The 19792-nt window shown below is 43.5% G+C and overlaps 1 protein-coding gene across 4 annotated transcripts; it reads left to right on the top strand.

The window, feature by feature from the left end:
* Nucleotides 1-1779: 1779 nt before the first annotated feature.
* nr4a3 (nuclear receptor subfamily 4, group A, member 3) lies at nt 1780-18932 on the top strand. Of its 4 annotated transcripts, none has more exons than XM_024267251.2 (9): nt 1780-2671; nt 5123-5281; nt 5804-5885; nt 8167-8999; nt 12468-12597; nt 12967-13130; nt 13224-13423; nt 15375-15553; nt 17179-18932. In XM_024267251.2, the coding sequence occupies exons 3-9, from the start codon at nt 5822-5824 to the stop codon at nt 17445-17447; spliced, it is 1839 nt and encodes a 612-aa protein (XP_024123019.1). In that variant the 5' UTR covers nt 1780-2671; nt 5123-5281; nt 5804-5821; the 3' UTR covers nt 17448-18932. The 4 variants fall into 4 exon arrangements, with proteins under 4 accessions (XP_024123019.1, XP_024123020.1, XP_024123021.1 ...); XM_036215818.1 differs by lacking the exon at nt 1780-2671 and adding an exon at nt 4800-4934; XM_024267252.2 differs by lacking the exon at nt 5804-5885.
* Nucleotides 18933-19792: the final 860 nt, after the last annotated feature.

The raw sequence follows: 19792 nt of genomic DNA, 5'->3' as shown, positions 1-19792 counted from the left end.
TTTGTTGTTTGTGTTGGGGAAAAGGGAAGCCGATCCTAATATCTTTGTAAATAAACACTGATATAAACACTATTGTTTATTTCTGTTTTTCAATACTATTTCTTCATAAATGTTTACACAGATCAATTATTTTATAATGTTGTGTTATATCAAAAATTTAAATGCCCTTTAATTACAAACTGTACATGTATCAGCTGTAAAACCTAAAATAATGTTGTGTGTAAACACATATAGATAACCCCCTTGTTTATGACTCTGGCATATTTTTCCTTTAAACGTGTGTTTATCGTGAAAAGATTGTACATTATGATCATGTTTTGTCTTTAAAAATTATGGATTTCTTAGGAGAATGTAAAACAATGACGTCTTTTATTTTTTCTGACAAATACATGTGGTCATAAGAAAAAAAAAAACTCTTTACTTTTAGTTCCATGAATAAAAACACTACTAAAATGCTGTTATTCAAAGGAATGCATTTATAGGGATATGCTCGCTAAGGAGCGGGTTGCACTGATGACGGTCTTCTAAATCAGCCTGGAAGATCTTTACATGCTGGCTTTTGAGTTCTGGGAATCAGAGGGAACAACCACAGGATTTTTACTAGAAAGCTTTACAAGACTGATTATGACATTACCCAACATTTTAAAAAATGAAAGTGTTTGTGTTGGTAGCCTCCAGCTAGAAAACTTTTGAAGTTAGTTCTTGGCCCTCCTTTATGGATTCACTTTGGTCTACATTGAACAAGAATTCATGTAACAGTGAATAGAGTTTCCACATTTACCATAAGAATGAGCTTGCATGGGTTGTTTTGTCCTTCACCCAACAACAGACAACTTGTTCAAAGCGTGTCTGCATCTCCAAGTCGCACACAAGGAAAGTATTTGATTAAATATACTTCTAAAATATATATCAACCAAATTTATGTAAAGCTATAAACAGACACATGCAAAACATCTTCTGTCGCATGTAAAAACTGCTATTTTAACATCGTATTGCAAACAAGCAGAAAAAATGCTCTTTTTGATGTTTGTTGTGGTGTTATTTGTAATAAAAATACATTTTCACATCTGCAAACCAAAAAAAAAGCTATCTGCTTTGTTACTTTTTAGCTTTTGATTCCCTGCTTGTCCGGCATGAAAGTGGACTTGTACATTAAAGTTGTTTATAGTTGCAAAACCAATTTTCTATAGGGACAAACAACCAAAGGAGATGAAACTCAGCATATGTTTCAAAATAATCTACAAATGTGTATCAATGTGAGTTTTTATGAGGTGGGAAAAAAGTGAAGGAAAAAGTTTTAGCTTTAAAAGTTGGGAGTCAATTTTATTTGTCCTGTTAACAAATGGTAAAAACACATGAACAAATATGTGAGGTCAAAAATAGAATCAATACAAAAGGCGAACTTAATAAAACTATATTATGTTGCAATATAATATAATATAATATAATATAATATAATATAATATAATATAATATAATATAATATAATATAATATAATATAATATAATATAATAGTTAACAAAAAGATAAATTATCTAACAACACACAAAAAAATGTATAGTGTGAACAATGGTGACCTAGGAGCATGAATTAACCTCTGGAAAATGGTGAGTTTTAAAATACATTGTAAAGCATAACAGAAAGAACTATATACGATTGTTTTTTTTTTATCTTTAAAAACTCTTAAAAATGTCTATTTTTTCACTTCTGACAGAATAACTCAAACACAAACTTTACAAAATTAACCTTTTGGTTTCAGATTATTTACATTTAACTGAGTCACAAAATAAAAATGGGCACACAGGAAACATGAAAAGAACAAGACTTTCACCACAGTGGTTTGTGGTTGTGTATCTTTTAGTCCTCTTGTCTTGTTTTCATCTCAGTCGGCTGCATGTGCTCAGGTTCCTGTTGTTTATAACCATGATCTCACCCTTTCTGCCGCTGGTCATGGAACTTTGTTTCAAAATTGTTTGTTGAAAGTCAATATATGTCTGTAAACCTTTCGCAAATCATGACAAAAGTGATAAGAACTTGTTTGAAATTAATAATTTGTGGACCAACTTGATTAGAGGATCCCTCTTCTGCTGTCCTACAACCATCAAACCAACCCGGTCTGTCTCTGCCCCAGGCTGATCCGCTCTCCACTCCTCTCTGGCACAGGCGCTCAGGGCTTATGTGTCTCGTACTGTACGAGAGAGGGAGCTCTAGTTTGAGTGACGTCACCTCTCCCATGGCGTCAGATTGACGTAGCGCATACCAAGCATCTATGTGGAGGCAGACCCACATAAATGCACTATTTGACTTTCTCCCTTCAGACGGCGCACATAAACAAACCCGCGTTACAACTCCACACACTTTACAAAGCACTCATCAGCGCTGACGCTGTCAGCTCTCGGGGACGGACGCACTCCTCATCCACGGAGTTTGATTTGATTTTTCTTTTTATCTTTTTTTTATTATTTTCTTTTTACGCTATAGGAAAAGTAAAAAGAAGATCTCACAACTTTTTTTTAAATGTTTTTCCGATGCCTTTTTAGTCGCAACAAGAGCGTTTTGAGACCTTCTTCTTCTTGTTAATTCCACTCCGCGCGTATTTTCTGGATGGGAAGGGGATACTTCACGCAAGGTTCTTACCACATGTAAAGACGGAACCGCTACAGCAAACCAGTAAGTCAAAGTGCGAATGAATGAATGAATCGAGGGGTGTTTGGAGCAGTCAGACGCACGGACGGACTCAAGACACCTCTCCGTTGCGCGTCGCTAGGAACAAACCGCGTTTTAGTGTTGAATGTAGGATGTGCGCGTTTTCAACCTGTTGATGTGAAGTTGGCGTGTGGCAGCGGATCTGCCTTTGTGTGTCCTGCTCCCAGATGAAGCCGAATTGGAATTTAATTTGCGCCGGGAAGGTATCATATCCTTTCTGGTTGTCATGGAAATGAGATGCCTCACACAATAAAGTGTGGAGCCAGGCGCACAAATGATCTGACTGGTGAAAGGAGACAGAAGAGCAGCATAAATGTCTCATTTCATTTGATAAGTTTTTACAAGATATTTATTACTTATAAGTGTTGGGATGTCAGATTTTTTTTTTCTCCAAGCTGAAGTGCGCCTTTGGATCTGTTTAAGCAGCAACATATATGAGGTCATAAGAGTCTAATCTTGACAAAAAAAAAGATTGTCATTTTTATTTAAATGGAGTAAATATCAGGTAAATAATGGAGGAATAATCAGGTTGTCAAGCAGCGTACAGTTAAACTGTCTTCTGACTCCGCGTGAGGACGCGGCTTCCCCTCCCTCTAATCTCTAGGAAAACATTCCCAACAAAAACCACGTCAAACTTCTGATGCCCAAACTCAAACAAGCCGTGGTTTTGAATGTTCCATGACAGAAGTCTCGCAATCTCCACATGAAGATGTTTTCCCCCTTTTACGCACGAATATGGACACTTGTGACAGCGTCCCTCTCAAAGCTGATTTACAGTACTCATTTATTCCCCTGCTCCCTCTCCTTTCTCTGTCTCTGTTTGCTAAGAGCCTTGCGCTGTCCGGGGTTATTGGTGTGAGGGGCTACCGGGGCCTACCGGCGCTCCGGGGCGCATGCTTTCCCGCGCTCACGTCGTTCTCTTGGTTACCGGTGCGCGCAGGGCCAAAGCCCCTTCAGACCGCCTTACTCTGAGAGGAAAGCAAACTGAGAAAACACTCTCTGAACGTTTACAAAAGTTGAGTATCAACCCGTTTTCAGAAGTGACCTTTGCGCACGAAAAATCCAATTGTTCTCTCTTCAATGAAAGAATGTTGATAATTCCCTGTAACTAACTTCTTTTTAAGCATCTTTTTTCCCCTGCTCTCTTAAATGGCTCCAGACAGAATTGAATAATGACTTAATTGTTCCACATCAACTCTAATCAAATAATTGTAAAACAGCATCATTGTTTTTACCTGAAGTCTGTGGTTTTAGTTTGTGCCTGCGTGTTTGAAAAACTCCTTCGGGCATTGAACTTGTACAAAAGCCTTATCCTGAACAGGGAACCACCAAGGGAGCTCTCTGCGCTCCAGTGTTTCCTCTTAGAAGCGCCTGTAACTTGAGAGAGTTCGCTGAAAAGGGGAAGTGGAAGAGTTTGATTTGTTGACGCAAAGGTACGACGGACGCGTAAAACTTGCCGTTGATGTCGGAAATTTCTCCCCAAAAAAGCTGGTTTTGGAGGTCAAAGCTATCTCCCAAATTTGCCGCGCCACCGAGTGTCTGCATGTGTCTGAAATACAGGGGGGAGTTCTGGCATTGTGGGAGAGTTTGACAGAAAGGGGGCGCTCTGGGCCTTGAAATCCACCATCCGCCGCGCGCTCCTCTGTAGCTGAGGGAGAGCTGCAGGCGCACGGCGCACGGGAGTCAGTTGGCGAGGCTTCTGATCCAACTCCAATACTTCAATCATTTTTTTTCATCTGGATGAGTCTTACGCAGGGCAATGCACAGGCAATCAGAACAAAGACAATCAAAGCTCCAGACGCACGGACTCAACCCGCATTTAGAAAAGTTTTAACTTTTAAAGGTGTGCTTTTAAAAAATATTTTTACATATTTTTAAAAGGTCTCTACAGAGGAGTACATTAAAATGACAACAAAAACCGGACACACTTTTCAGTTGCAATGAAACCTTTCGCCCACGTAAGTGTAAGTTTTGAAATGAGCCTGCAGTCCTCAGTTGTGGTTCTTAATATTTCTTTGTGGGTCGGATTCATCCTGATCCTTAATATCAAATATTGTGTTTGACTTCAATGTTTGAAACCTTTTTTTTAGGTTTTCAAGTGCGTAATAATCTCACGTGAGGCGCACAGCATCCTGAATCATCCTCTGCATCTTTTACGCAGAAAAACTTCAATTTTGGGTCAAAATTTCCCTCTCTTTTTCCTTGAAAAAAAATAAGGTCATTTAAGGTAAATGTGGCTCCTTTTCATTTTTACTTTTCAACTATTGTTTAACTTTTTTTTATTTTGAGAATGCAGTTTGACCCGCATTACGCATTTGAGGATGTAATTTCTGAAACTACCATCCACTATTCTGTGTGGCAGTGGGGAGGGGTGCCACTCAACCTTTAATCGAGACCTCTCTCTTGGATGCTCAGGTTCGGAAGAGCGCGCCAAGCCGAGCTCGGAGCGATCGGATCCTTCCTCTGCGAATCCCGCCGAGCCCTTTGCGCTCCAGGATCATAGTCCCGGCCGCAGCCACGCCACCCCTAAACCCCGGACACCCAGCACCATTCAGCGCGAGGCTCTTTCACCAGGTAAAGCAAACCACCGAGTTGGTTTTCATTTTCATTTCTTTTTCTTTCTTGCTTGCATTCTTCCTTTCTTTATTCCTTCTTTTGTTTTACTTTCTTCGCTTCTTTTTGCTTAAAACAGACCTGAAAAGTCTTAAATGTTGAACTGCAAACCAGCACTTCACAAAGACAATTAGCTCTTTTTATTCCCTCACTCAAAATATGGAAACATTTGGAGCAAAGTAATATCTTCATTTATATTTCCTTTTGATTGTTTGGAGGGAAGGACCTCTTTAATTGAATAAGAAAAGATACAAATACAAAAACCAGATAAATTATGATGTTTGTCTTTGTTTTACTCATAAAGAATGAAACATGTTTTTAAAAAATGTCACTGTTGTGTTGAAACATCCCAAAATATATCATCATAAAATCTTTCATTGTGCAATTGTGTGTGTGCATTTAATGTTTGTTTTTTTACATTGTGTGAGAGGCCAGTTGTGTGACACATATTCAAACCTGCACCTTCATGTTTTCATCCGTTAGATCTATGGCATTCTGACAATGAACAAGCGCGCTCAGTTATTGGAACAGCTGCAGTTTGTCCAGTTGAAATGCACACCTCGAGGTTAGAGACTGTTTCCCTTCGCCTCATGCTGCTCACCTTTGTCTGACTCTGCTTGGGTTATCTGTCCTCTACCTGGCACACACACACATGCATGAAAGAGGGAAAAAGGCAATCCGATGGTGGTGTTGGAGTCAAGAGGGGTTTTTTTTTGCCTGCTTTGGTGATTGGTGGCAAACGTTGTGTGCGTTTCTGTGGTGTTACTGAGTGAAGGCCGGCAGGAGCATCAGATGGTGACACTTGTAACAGGTTCTTGAGGGGGACTAAATCTTACAACAATGAGCACAACAAACAAAATCATTTTTTAAGCTCCAATAATCTCACACAGACAAACCTCAAAAGATGTTCACATTCTCAAACAACGTCAGCGCTGCTTCACCAGCTGGAGGCTGTGAGCTGTTAGTGTGTGGCAGGTGCAGTGTGTGGGGAAACACTAATGCCCACTGATCTAGGGTTTGACCTACTGACACAGCACCGCATTCAGCCACGCTGCCCTCTTGCCCATTTTTACCTCTTCCTCAATACAGTCGTCAGTTTTTAGTTTTGCTGTTTTTAAAAGGGCCCTTTGACGCCCTGAAGGTTGCATGTGTGTTTTTTTCCACGTGGGTTGAAGAGATGGTCACTCCTAGAAGAAGAAGAGGGGAAAAAAACGCGATGACGTCAAGCAGACGTAGGCCGATTGCTTGACTCATATCCTCAATTACAAAAAAAACTTGCTGCCTAGTATTGTCATTGAGTCGTAGCAGACGCGTGCATGTGTGCTCTTGTTGACCTGGAGCCACCCATTGTGTGTCAATGAGAGAAGACAAACATGAAAGAACGCAAGAAAAGCGGTTTTACGCAGGACTTTTTTCTGGATTCATCACTTAAAGTATATATTTTTAGCACGATTTTAAAATAAATAGAATTCAGTGTAATCTTTTTTTATATATTAATAAAATTATTATAACAAATTGAAGTTAAAATGTATTTCTGAAACATTCTTGACTTCTTTTTTGCGGCCTCATAAATTCGACATTTAACCCGCACGTGAAGAACATTTGTAAATTAAAACAATTTCTTAAAATCACAGTTTTCTTTTGAGGAAACAAAGTTGATTTTTTTCAAGTTTATGGGCTTTTATTTATTTATTTATTTATTTAGCGCAACTTAAAGCAGAACGACTCTTTCCATGAGCTTTCCTGCACGGGGTGAGTGGAGAGGGAGTTCTGCTCGGGTGGAGGTATGTGTGATGTCGCCAAAAGCAGGAACGACAGGTCCAGCATTTGACTAGACAAACATTACGCGTGGAGGTTGTGGCGGTTTGCGCGCACGCAGAGCGTCAATGGACGCAGCCGCGTGTTGACTCTTCTCTGCGCAGCAGCGCCGAGCAAACACCACAAAAGCCCGCGGCCGCCCCGGCGCTCCCGGCCGCCTGCGCACACACGCGTGCACTCTGGAGCGCACTAACGCAGGTGTTGAGTATTACATAAGAGGCTTGATAAGACCAGACCATAAAAGCTGCTGTGCGCGCGCAGCTCAATGACTGATTTAAAATGAAATCAGGGGATAAAATCTGGAAAATATCTGCCTTCATATCAGACAAATTTCTTTATTTTTTTTTTTTGCTTGCTTTCATACAGTAGCATCCAACACCACCATGGGTTTTCATTATTATTTCACATCTGCTTTGCCATCTGACTAACCAGAGCACACTCACCCACACACATGCCCGTGCACACACACACACTTGCAGTGGATTTCATCTTTGCTCTGATCAGCTGCAGCTTCTCTCACCAAACTAACTGTGAGTGAATCAGCGATGTTTGAGGTCCTGCTTGTGTGTGTGTTAGTGCGTGCACTCCCCATAGTGCTGCTATTCTTACCCAAAGCAAGTGCAAGAAATGCTCAAGCAAAACATGAGTGAATGGGAGGATTTGTTCCAATCTCTTCTTGTTTGGACAAAAAATATGCATCTCTTACACTTTGAGAGCTGAAAAACTGCCTGTTCCAATAGAGCTGAGCAGAATTAGTCATTGTTGATTGCTGGCCCCCCTTTTTTTTACTTCCAGTATGTGCATGTGCATCTAATATAGTCTGCCTTTTGCCTGTAGATCTACAGTAGCAACATCTGTCCCCCCCAGAAGCCCTGCCTTATTTTTTAATATGAATATAACCAAATTGAATTGTCTGCTAATGAATGTTCCTGTAAGCTACTCCTGTACTAACAATCTGAAAAGTCATGACGCCTGTGGCTCCTCGTGCCACGCAGATCTAACCTCTCCGTGCTCTGTCTCCCTAGCAGACATGCCCTGTGTGCAGGCTCAGTACGGGCCCGCCCCCCCAGGCTCAGCGTACTCTGGCCAGTCCTTCAGTTACCAGGGTGACAGCTACGGTTCTGACCTTATGACCCCTGACTACACCAAGTTGGACTTGAGTGGAAGCGAGATCTCAGCTGCCGCCACCACGTCACTGCCCAGCTTCAACGTCTTTGTGGAGGGGAGCTATGAGCCCAAATCCTCCTGCCTTTACCAGATGCCCCCTCACAGGCCCATCATCAAAAAGGAAGAGGAGAGCTACCCCACTGCTCCACCGCTGGAAGTCCTGTCCTCCTCTTCCATGTACTTTAAGCAGTCCCCTCCTTCCACCCCCACCACCCCATCTCTGCCTCCACAGCCCAGCACATCGTTCCTCTGGGAGGAGACATCCATGGTCCCTCAATCACACCCTCACTCCCTAGGCTCCGGCCTGGAAACCGGCCCCCTCAAGTCCCCCCGCTTCCCACACTTCTACCAACACTCACCGCCTCACAGCGGCAATGTCGGAGGCTACGACAGCCTGGGAGGGGGACTGGTTCGAACCTCCTCCTCGTCCTCATCCTCATCATCATCGGTGTCCCATCCTCACGGTCCACCCCTGGACCAACCCATGTACCAGCTGCACCGCGGGGCCGGGGGCAACAGCCTCGCCTTCCGCTCGCTGGCCCTGGGACCCTGTGGCCCTTTACTAGGGGACAGCCTGCCCTCTCCGCCGCCTCGTGGGCCCCAAGGAGAGGGCACCTGTGCGGTGTGTGGAGACAACGCAGCCTGCCAGCACTACGGCGTGCGAACATGTGAGGGCTGCAAGGGCTTCTTCAAGGTAAAAACTCATGCTTATCTTAAACTAAAAGTAACATTTAAAAAAGGAAAGAATTCAATCCCCCTTTTCAGATAAATCCATTTTTTAGAGACACTTTGGTCGAAAATATTACCCCAGCTTTCACTGCAAACCAATTGACGCATTTTCTATGAGACAGATTTTTACAATTTGCGTACTGCTCCCACTCACCACCTCTCTGTGTATTTTCAGAGCAGTCTTTAGTGCACTAGTGAAAGCACAACACACCCACAGCAGTCGCATCTGTTCAACCCAGTGGGCAAAGTTTTGACCGTTTGCTTTGTTGTCAGACAGAAAAGTAGAGTGGGTGAGTAGTAGAAAAGAACTCCTTCTTGAAACGTTCATTTGCCCTCTAAGCTATAGTCTGAAGAGAATCGGTGGCCTCAAAATTGACTACAACTCGCTGACATAATAGCGACGCTGATATGAGTCAGTTTGAAATGTGGATTGTGAACTGATTCATTTGAACATCCCTTCAGTCTGCCTCTCACTCCCATATTATAACACAAGTGCTTATACTCACCACAAAGATGAACATCACCAAGGGCCGGATTTTAGTCAGACTTCCAAAAAACTTGAATATTTGTGTCTTTTATTTTTCCTAAAACAGGGTACCTCCACTATAGCATTTGTTTCAATTATAACATATTCCAATCCACTTGTTAGACTTTCTATTGGTTGCTCAGGACAGGAAAGTGAAAATTAAGTGCAAGACAGAGCGCTCAGACAGGGATGTAATTGAATAATGCCTCTGGTAGGTGGAAATGAATTATCCTTTGTTTCAATTAGTTTCACGATTTGTTTTTATTTAGTAATTAATGAAGGATGTGTCGGGTGGCAGCAGGGCTGCAGGCTGTCTGCAGCTCCAGCTAGAAAGCCTGCCAAAGCTTGTTGTGCTTCCTTTACACATACTGCACATGCAACCACATACTCAATATGCACACAACCACACCCGAAGAAAAGACTTTTTTTCTGTTTTTCGCTGTAAAAGCAGCGTGAAGCACAAGCTTGCTTTTTTTTACATATATATTCTCATTCACATCCATTATCCTGATGGGTTTACTGTCCCACAAAAATACCTTCCTGATTATGTTTAATTATCAACGAATACATATTACACATTAAACCACAGCGGAAGCTTACTGCGTTATTGTTATTTCATTAATGTAATTTGAACCACATTTCCCTGCGAAAGGATTTTAGCTCTTAACCGAGCACTACTTCCTGTTTTTATTATTGTGAGCTGAATAATACTTGCCATTCACTGGTTTCCATTTACAATGTGGATCCACCAGAATTTGAATTTTTAAAATTAGCAACAACAGCCTCAACTGTTGGTATGAGGCATGTTATGTTGGAAACAAAAAAAGATACATTTAATTATTTTGAGTTTTTATGCAAATACTCAACAAGCTAAAATAGCTATTTGTAATGTTTTTATCCACAAAAAAGCTAATGGTCACTTCATTCAGTTTGAAATTTCCATTTTAAGCATGTTAGTTTGTCATTGTGGCAGAAAAATTGTAAAATAGTGTCTGAAAATGCAAAAAACAGGGGTCCAAGGGATTGACATTTAAGTAATAAAGTACTCATGTTTTAAAATATATTGCTATTTGACTCTACTTAGTAGCTGTACTCCTAACTTTACTCCTTATTTTCATGCTTTTTCTGGTCAAAACAAAGCCAGACGTTTTAAGGTGGAAAAACAGAATAGATATTTGCAGTTGGAGAGTTAAAAAGTCCTTTTAAACTAAGTGGAAATTACTTGATTTGCTGCTTTTACTATAAATCACATTTTTTTTAACAAACTGAACTTTTAACTAACTCAAAATCCCAACTTTAAAAAAGTTCTGTTCAGGCTTTCACAGGCGCCTCTTACTTGCGTCTGTGTGTCTGCAGTAACTCCCCTCAAGCATCAGTCATGTTCAGCAAAGGAGCAAAGGCAGCAAAAGTCACACGCGCGCACGTGCGCACACACAGGGCGCCGAGACAGAAGGAGACAGGAGCGCTCACCCACAAGAGCTTCATTTATCCCAACCTTAATAGATCAATGAAAACTCGGGCTTTTCTTGGAAGCCACCGTCTTATAAATTGGATTCATTGGATAGAAAGAAATTTAGCCTCAAACAGCCAAGTAGTTAATTCTACCTATTAACCACTTGAACACACAGACCCAACTTCAAAGGCAAACACAGGTTCCTGACTCCTTAAACCAAATAAGAATCTTTGGACTGGAGACACTAGAAGATTTTCCTCCACATCTGACCATCTGATCTTAAAAACCTGGAACCGCGCGCGCGCGCTTACTACTCAACTTATTTATCTATCAACCGCATTATTGACCATAACTAACTTATCCTCGCACGCTGGTTACTGGTCATCAAAGTGATGACAAGAGGACATTTAAGACAATCGGCGATGCCATGGCAACCACTCTCACCCGGCACCGGCGCCCATTACGCGCCAGAGTCGCGCTCGCTCCGGAGCATATGGAATAATTGGTGCGTTATTGGTCTCCCGGGGGCGCGCGCATGTGTGGTGCAAGGAGGGGTTTCTAATTGGATTTATGATGTTTTTGATGTCTTTACAATAGAAAAGGGGGAACTGTGGTACTTTCATAGTTTGTTCTTGTTTTACTCGAGTTATAAACTGTATGAGATTAGCTTCGTGTTTTATGATTGTGCGTAAATGTGATCCATGAACATATGTGGCAAACAAAAAAGTTAAGATGAAAGTGATTATCAGTCATGTTCAACAATAATCCAGATTTGAACTTTTCTTAAGTGAATCTTGCGGTCAGTGACATGAATTTACCGGAAGTGATTGATAGATTTTTTATTGTGCCATTAACTTTATGTGAAAGAGAAGTCAATAATCTCTCCATCCAGGAGCCATATTTGCATTTGCAGTCGCAAGCGCGCCTGTAGAGGCATTCCTCATCATCCCACTAAGCATTGTTTTGAGTCCCGTCGACCCCCACGTGGCCAGTTCCTGATTTCATTTTAATAACGTCAGTAATAATCGCGCGAGCCATGAAGAAAACAGCCCCCGCGGGGCCCATTGAGGGAGGCATGATGCGCGAGGGCCCCCGAGGTGCCACGGGATGACCCGGCAGCTTCACAAAGAATCTGATCACGCAGCTCTTGCCCCCCTCCCCCTCACGCCTCCAGTCTCACGGGACCCGGCGCGGCACGCTTTACGCTCTCCGTCCCCTATTGACAGTTCTGCCGCTAATAAAATTGTCCCTCCTGCAGGCGAGCCTTGTTGGAAAATTAATTTCATCTAATTATACTGATGTCACCGTCCCCTCTCAGCGCGTAATTAAAATCTGACCTGCGAGCTTCTACTTTCACTCCTTGATTGGGGAGGGGGGAATTGAATTAAACAAATCACATATTAGGTGTTGATTGTGTTTGGAGGCTGATTATCGCTTCTGTCTTGGTTCTCCAGCGCACCGTGCAGAAAAACGCCAAGTATGTGTGCCTCGCCAGTAAAAACTGTCCTGTGGACAAGAGGAGACGCAACCGCTGCCAGTACTGCCGCTTTCAGAAGTGCCTGAGTGTGGGCATGGTGAAGGAAGGTGAGCATTCCCACACGTGCAGCCCATCCATTTGTTTTAGATGCTTTTTCACTCTCATGTTCTGCAGTTCTGTTGTAACAGATCTCCATGTTGCTCACTTTGCCATCCTTTCCCTGAGGTGCTTCACCTGTCTCACACCTTTTGTAATACCCCTACCTACCCACCCACTACAGCTTAAATGTGCAAGCAAATATTCCTTTAGCAGTAAAGCAGCTCCACTGCCATCTGCTGGCTCCTGTTGAATGGTGGGAATGTTGGAGAGCTCCTGTGGAGATGCAGCATTGATCCAGTCAATGGAAAACTGCACAAAGTCAGAAAAATCTAAACCCTGTTCCCTATTTGTGCTTTTATTTCTCTCCTGTTTAACAGTTGTTCGTACTGATAGCTTGAAGGGACGACGAGGACGTCTACCCTCCAAACCAAAGAGCCCCCTGCAGACAGATGCGCCTCCCCCATCACCACCCCTCAGCCTGCTGTCCGCTCTGCTCAGGGCGTACTCCCACTGTACACCACGAGACCTTGACTACAGCCAGGTACCACGTCACACCCCTTTAACTCTTTTATTGAGTAAAACATGTTGACAATTCTTATAATTTCTTTCTATTCCCATCCTCGCTTCCACATAGTTCAGTGCTGCTGACCCTCCATCTGCCTCGTCCGACGCAGAGCACATCCAGTTGTTCTACAGGCTGCTCACCATCTCAATGGAGACCACACGGTGCTGGGCGGAGCGCCTGCCCGGCTTTTCCGACCTTCAACGTGACGATCAGAACCTCCTCATAGACTCTGCCTTCCTGGAGCTGTTTGTCCTACGATTAGCTCACAGGTAGAGTTTGACGCTCTTCCCCACCAGATCAGAGTTTCCACTCTTTTATGTGGCCCTCTTAAATATTTACTCGTTCCTAATGTTAGGACCAGCAGTCACTTAATACCCTCTACTGTTACATTACAGTGTGTGAATGTGCTGGTGAAGCTGTGTGCTTCTGTGTTGGCGTATCTCCAGAGTAGGTGGAGTGGAGCTGAGTAATTGCCATATGAACCGAATTATGAATGGAGTCTGCTGCACTGACAGCAGCTACACCCACAAAGTTCCGTCTGATATCTGACGCACAGAGAGCTCAGTGTGCTCTGCGGGCTAAAACTGGGCAAACATTGTGAGCTGTGAATTGACAGGATCAATTCCATGCAAACACCAGTCAGCTGAAGGACTAAACGGGCTGTTACAGACGGAAATACCTAATCAGTTCAGCTGAATGGATTAATAACATAAAAAAGACTTTATTTGCTTAGTGTGTCCTGCTTTTGGTTACCTGTGGTGCCTTTATGATGGTTCTGGCCCGTTCCTGCCTCCGATTTGCCCAGGGTTACCAGTCTGCTTTTGTAAGGCATGTGGCTGGTTAAATTTATGGCAGGGGGAGGATTGTGCTACTAGCTCGTCCTTTTGTCTGCGCTGTTGTCTAGGGCAGAAGACCAACAGTCCAGCACACAAGCACGCTGACTCACTGGCGATGCAGAATTCTCTCAGCGTAGGGCCAGGTGCGGGGTGGGTAGAGGATTCTTGGTGGCATCACAGCCTCAGCGGGAGGGCGGGATGGGACTCTGACTCACGCGAAGCAGTGGACTGCACAAAAACCTCCACAGCAAAGAGACGATGCGGTCCCATCATATCGCTGACGCCGCCCCGCCTTGACCCTGTGTTGAACCACGATGCCTTGCAGACCCCCATGCATGCGTGTGTCCAGTGAATGTGTGCTCAGTGTGAGTAGAGTAAATTTACTTCCCCCTTTCCTGGACGGGCATTGCTGTAAGCACCCTGTTACCAAACGGTTTCTGTGGTTATTGGCTGATTACCGTGGCGACAGTGTAGTCAAGGGTGAGTGGAATGCGTGGCAGACATCCAGCTGTGCTTGTGTGTTTGAATGCATGTGCATCTGCCTGGCTGCTCGTCTGCCGGAGCGTCAGCACGGTTTTGATCATGTGATGCTGCCGGACAGGGGTTGGAGAGCGTCTGAAGCTAAATGGGACTTGTTAAGTGGAAAAGTAGAGCTGGTTATTTTGGGGTTTGCTTTTTTTTTTCATTTGAACGATTCAAAGGAAAAAAGCTAAATTTTTATAGATTTTTTGTGTTCAAATCTATATGCATCAAGTTCATTTTTGATCCCAAGAAAGTTTGCATTTCTGTCGTTAAAAGCTACCCTTTCCTGATTTCTTTCCTCACTCCATCTTTCCTCTCCTCTTTCATTTACCGTCCATCGTCCCATCTCTCACAGTTGCCTCTTTTTTTACCCCTCAAACTCCTTTCCTGTCTCTCTTAGCTAAATTGTGGGATATTGTGTGTCGTGAGTAAGTGTTACTTAAATGCATCTGAAAAACCTTTTCATTTCCTCATTAAAGCTCTGTGTTTCCACAGCGCACCACAGCTTGGGTATATTAAAGCCATGAGACTTCACCTATCTGCAAATGTGCCCACATACACACTCACGAGGCAGCCCTCTGCCCTAACCCTTCACCCCACCCAGCCTCAAGGAAACACAAGAATGTTTTAAAATGCTGTAATTTGGAAAACACAACTTTAATCACCCACATGCTCGTGTTTGATGTGTGTCCCAATTTTGTGTGTTTGCATACTGCCAGGTTTTCCTCATTGTTTTTATTGTAATTGTTTCCTTGCCCCGGTATCTTAAGCTATATTTACAATACATGGGGGAAAACACAGCGTTTCATTAGACTGGAGGGTTTAACAAGTCTTCCTTTTTCCTTTGCTCTTTCTTTTGCAGGTCCATGCTATCAGAGGATAAGTTAGTGTTTTGTAATGGCTTGGTGCTGCATAGGTTCCAGTGCCTTCGTGGGTTCGGAGAGTGGTTGGACTCCATCCGTGACTTCTCCACCCATCTCCAGAGCCTAAACCTGGACGCCTCAGCCTTCGCCTGCCTGGCCGCCCTCGTCCTGCTCACAGGTGAGAGCAGGAAATACAAAATCTCATGCAGGAGGGAATACAAGTGAAAGTGTCCACCTGTGTAGCTCTCCCAGAACGTACTTTTTGCATAAATAAAACGAAAATAAACAGCGTCTTAACTTTTTCCATTTGTCACTGAATCAGTCATTCACTATGGCTGATTCAGTGTGACAGAGATCAGGTGGATACATCCACTAACGTCACACGTGCGCCCAGAGACACACTTGTGCACGCTTTTTCCCACACATCCCTGCCTGAAACAAGAACCCGATACCCAGAAGCACCTGCTGCACCTGCCACACACCTGGCGCTTAATCTGTGTTTATGGTTGAAAATGGAAGCTTTCTCCATGGACACACATCAGAGATGCAGCAGAAGAGACAACAGTCTAGTCGTTGATGAAAAGGCATTTTCAATGCATCCCAGAGAACAGTTTTTAACATTTGGTTCTGCACAGACGGGTCAGACTCTGTGCATTAATGCCAAAGTTGTCCCTCCTTATATATTCTGCACCTCGCCCTGCCCCCGCCACCTCCTCCTCCTTTTTTCTGTCTGAGCCCTCCAACCCCATCCTCGCTCTCTGGGGGAGCACTTAACTCTGTGGCCGATCGACCAGTCCACTGTGGTGCACGGCTCTGGAATGGCGTCTGCGGCGTTCTCAGTGGCGCTCTGCCACCTCGGCAAAGCACGCAGAGCACATCCACAGCTGAGGCACCAGAGCCACCAGGCAATCGACCGCTTCAGAGTGGCCTGTGCAGAAAGGCACTCATCGATCCCGCCCCCCCAGGAGCTCGCACACACAGAGAAAGAAGGGATAGGGAGAGCAGGAAGAAAGGCAAGAGAGAGGCAAAAGTGTGCGAGAGCTCTGAAAGGTGCAGTGAAAGGAGGGCTGGAGCGCCTCTGCAGCGGCTCGCACTGCAAAACAAAAGAGTCCCATAAACAAACAATAAATACGCTTCAGATAATGGATACCTCAAAGTGAGACTGGTGGTAGTGGCAGCCTCCCTGCAGCTCCGACCAGCTTCTATGTACACTGGAATACACTATGTGTGTGCACGCGGGGGGATGGACACCATGTTCTCCGCAGAATGAGTTAGCGTCACATTAAGTCTGGTACGAGTGCCACTGGAGTTGCTATGGGCAGCAGTGTGTCTGTGTGTTTGTAATTTAATTTAGCTGCTCACAAGGCCAAATAATCAGCTAATTGTTGAGCACTTTTGTTTCTATTAGTGTCTTAAAATGCTAACACGCAGGGACTATTTTTTGTTTTTTTTTGCACTTGTTTTTATTATTTTTTTTAAGTCTAAGTGTGTTAGGAGTATATTTCCATAAAATGTGTGTTTTAACATGTGTGTGGCTGTGTTCACATACACAGTGCAGGAGGCTTATTAGGTTACACTGTGTATTGATCTGTAGTGAATGAGGCAGGTTAAGGCCTGTTAAGAACATGAGCCATACAGGCTAATGAGGTGGAATTCAATATAAAACAAGATGTAGCTAATGTTCTTTCAACTGAATGAGCTCTGATGTATGTGTGTGTGTGTTTTGTTTTCCTCTGACTTAATTTTTACCATCTAATGAATTATTCCTCTAACCTCTCTGTCTGTTCTCCCATCCGTCCGCAGAACAAGTTCCCGGTCTGAAAGAACCGAAGCGGGTCGAGGAGCTGCAGAATAAAGTCATTTGTTGTCTCAGAGACCACCTGGGCTCCAGCCCGTCCTCGTCCTCCTCGTCGCCAAAAGTCACGCCTCCACTGAGTCGCGTTTTGGGTTTAAGGGCGGAGCTCCGTTCGCAGAGGACCCAAGGCCTTCAACGAATCTTTTACCTAAAGCTGGAGGACCTGGTACCGCCACCACCTTTGATCGACAGGTTTCTGGACACTCTGCCCTACTGACAGACCAGGCTGAACGCAGACGAGTACTTGTGTCACTTCCTGTTCAGGCCTTACCCCTCCACCCGCCCAGATGAGAAACAAACTCTCTGATGTGGAGCAGCAGGAGCCAGCCGAGAGAGCTCAGTGTGAAAGCTCTTTAACTCAAACGAACAGCCAACAAAATGCTCTTCACCTGTATAAAAGACTATTACTCAAATGCTTTACCACTTTTTTTTGTATCCAGTTTTTTCTCACTTGAGAGACAATGCTGAGGTGCAGATGGAGAACTGCAAAAATACTTTTTACCATCTCTCTTCGTTTGGGTGGCAGCTCACTCTGCAAAAAAAGAAAAGAAAAAGTCATTTATTAGTGCTGTTTGTCTCTGGCTAATTCTGTCTGCCTCTTTTTTAAGGGGAGGTGATTTCACAGTGAGATCCAGATTACCTCCTGCTGAAATGAAGAATGTTTCTTTTTTTTTATTTTAGCCAGATGAGAAAATAACAGAGATCAAGCACGTCAGAGCAGATATTCCATCATCCTGAAGGTTTCTGTAGAGGTGGGCTCCGAATTACAAGTGCAATTTTCTCGTAATAGTGAGAGACGAAGGGGGAAAAGTTCCGCTTTCAAACTCTAAATTATTTTAATACAAAGACTTGACCTGTGCTGCCAGTAGCCGAACTGAAGAGAGGCCTTCCCCAGCCGGCTCTAGACAGCAGAAGCGAAACTGTGCACTAACAATTGAAGACTGAGTCACCCAGACTGGAACTTGCTCCATCCGCCGCGTGTTTCTAGATTTTTGAAATCCGCCGGTCAGGAGAGACCGTGGAGGAATGAACATGCTTTTAAAGCACTTACACTCAAGAAGGGCACGAGGCGTAGACACACACCCTCTGTGCTCACCAGGACAATGATGGGGAGTCACGAAGACGAGGGTGCTCGACAGACAGCTGCTCGCTCACGGGGTGAAACATTCCACATGCGTGTTTTTTTTTCTTTACATTTCTATTGTGGAGGCTGTGTGAAAGAGTGGAGGACATAGTGTCTTTGTGTACATTTCGAACAGTCGGGGACATATGCATGGTGCAGAAGCTGTTATGGGGTTGCTACAGCGTTTCTGAACAGCCTGGCCCATGTTTGTGCGTCTCAGACTGCAGAACTAGGGGGATCTCCCTCGGCCTCCACCACCCACTCACACCCTCACAGCAGCAGTTTGAAAATGAAAAACGCAAATTCTATAGATATAAATATAATATAAATATATACATATATATATATATTCAAAACTAATATTTTGAAGTGTTTTTAGCTTTTTCAAATATTGTGGTACAAGTTGTGTATTTGTTTTTTTGTTTTTGTTTTTTTTTGAAAAAAAGAGAAATGAGAAAAAAATGCTGTTTTTTCAATGTCCCTCCTCTGTTGGAGTTTCCTGTTTATTTTCTCTCTCTTTTGTTCACTGGATTTTCTGTTCAGCACTTTGAAATCATAAACTAGTTCTGATTATTCTGACCCATGAAGCCCTTGTGTTTTGATTCCTTAAAACACACACACACACAAAACGCCCACCAAAAATGAACAGATTTTCTATAGGTAGAGGAATGTTGTACAGAATATGTCCCGGTGTGTCTCGTCAGCGACGAAAGCCTCTTGACAGGTAAAGGGCCTGGCCTCTCCCCTGAGGAACCCTCAGGCTCTGGCGTGGAGTAGAGGGGGGATTAGGAGGGTAAGGAGCAGGAGGAAATAGGAGGAAAGCAGAGCTTCATGTTAGCATGGGCTCCAGATCAGCCTCCAGCCTCGTTAAACAGCATCGATCGCCGCGGTGACATTTCACAGCACATGCCGTCTATATTGTCACTGCCATCACTCACTTGCCATCCTGCACAACATCGAGAGCACTACCACATGCACACTCACTCAAGCAGCCAGATCATTGATAGCAGCTGTGGACATGAATTAACCAGTTTCCATGAGTGGATGGGAGAATAAACAATTTTATTACTAATTCACAAAAATTAAAAAAAAAATCCATCATTTTTTTGTCTTTACATTTGTGTGTGCAACTCATATTCATCACACAACTCTTTGCATCTTTTTACAAATAGATTTTTACTTTTCTATTCTAGACTTAAATGGATATTAATATGACATAAGATGGAGGGGAAGAGAAAAAAAAACACATTTAAATTTGTACAGTTACACACAAACACGCGCAGTAAGCTGTCAGTCTCCCAGCCAATCGATCCATGTTGACAGGTAGCAGATACCCTGAGTCTTAATTAGAGGTCCTATCAGAACACACATTACAATTATGCACATGCTCATTCAAACTAGTTATTTGTTTGGCTGTGCGGGCTTAATTTGTAATCCTA

Source organism: Oryzias melastigma, linkage group LG16, assembly GCF_002922805.2.
Source record: "Oryzias melastigma strain HK-1 linkage group LG16, ASM292280v2, whole genome shotgun sequence".
NCBI lineage: Eukaryota > Metazoa > Chordata > Actinopteri > Beloniformes > Adrianichthyidae > Oryzias > Oryzias melastigma.
This window is presented reverse-complemented; position numbering and strand designations above follow the sequence as displayed.

Excerpts from the sequence above, each read along its gene's own strand:
- nr4a3 (XM_024267251.2), top strand. The coding sequence starts at position 5,822 with ATGAACAAGCGCGCTCAGTTATTGGAACAGCTGCAGTTTGTCCAGTTG. Across the intron at positions 12,598-12,966 it reads TGTGGGCATGGTGAAGGAAG|TTGTTCGTACTGATAGCTTG; the intron begins GTGAGCATTCCC and ends CCTGTTTAACAG. Across the intron at positions 13,424-15,374 it reads GTCCTACGATTAGCTCACAG|GTCCATGCTATCAGAGGATA; the intron begins GTAGAGTTTGAC and ends TTTCTTTTGCAG.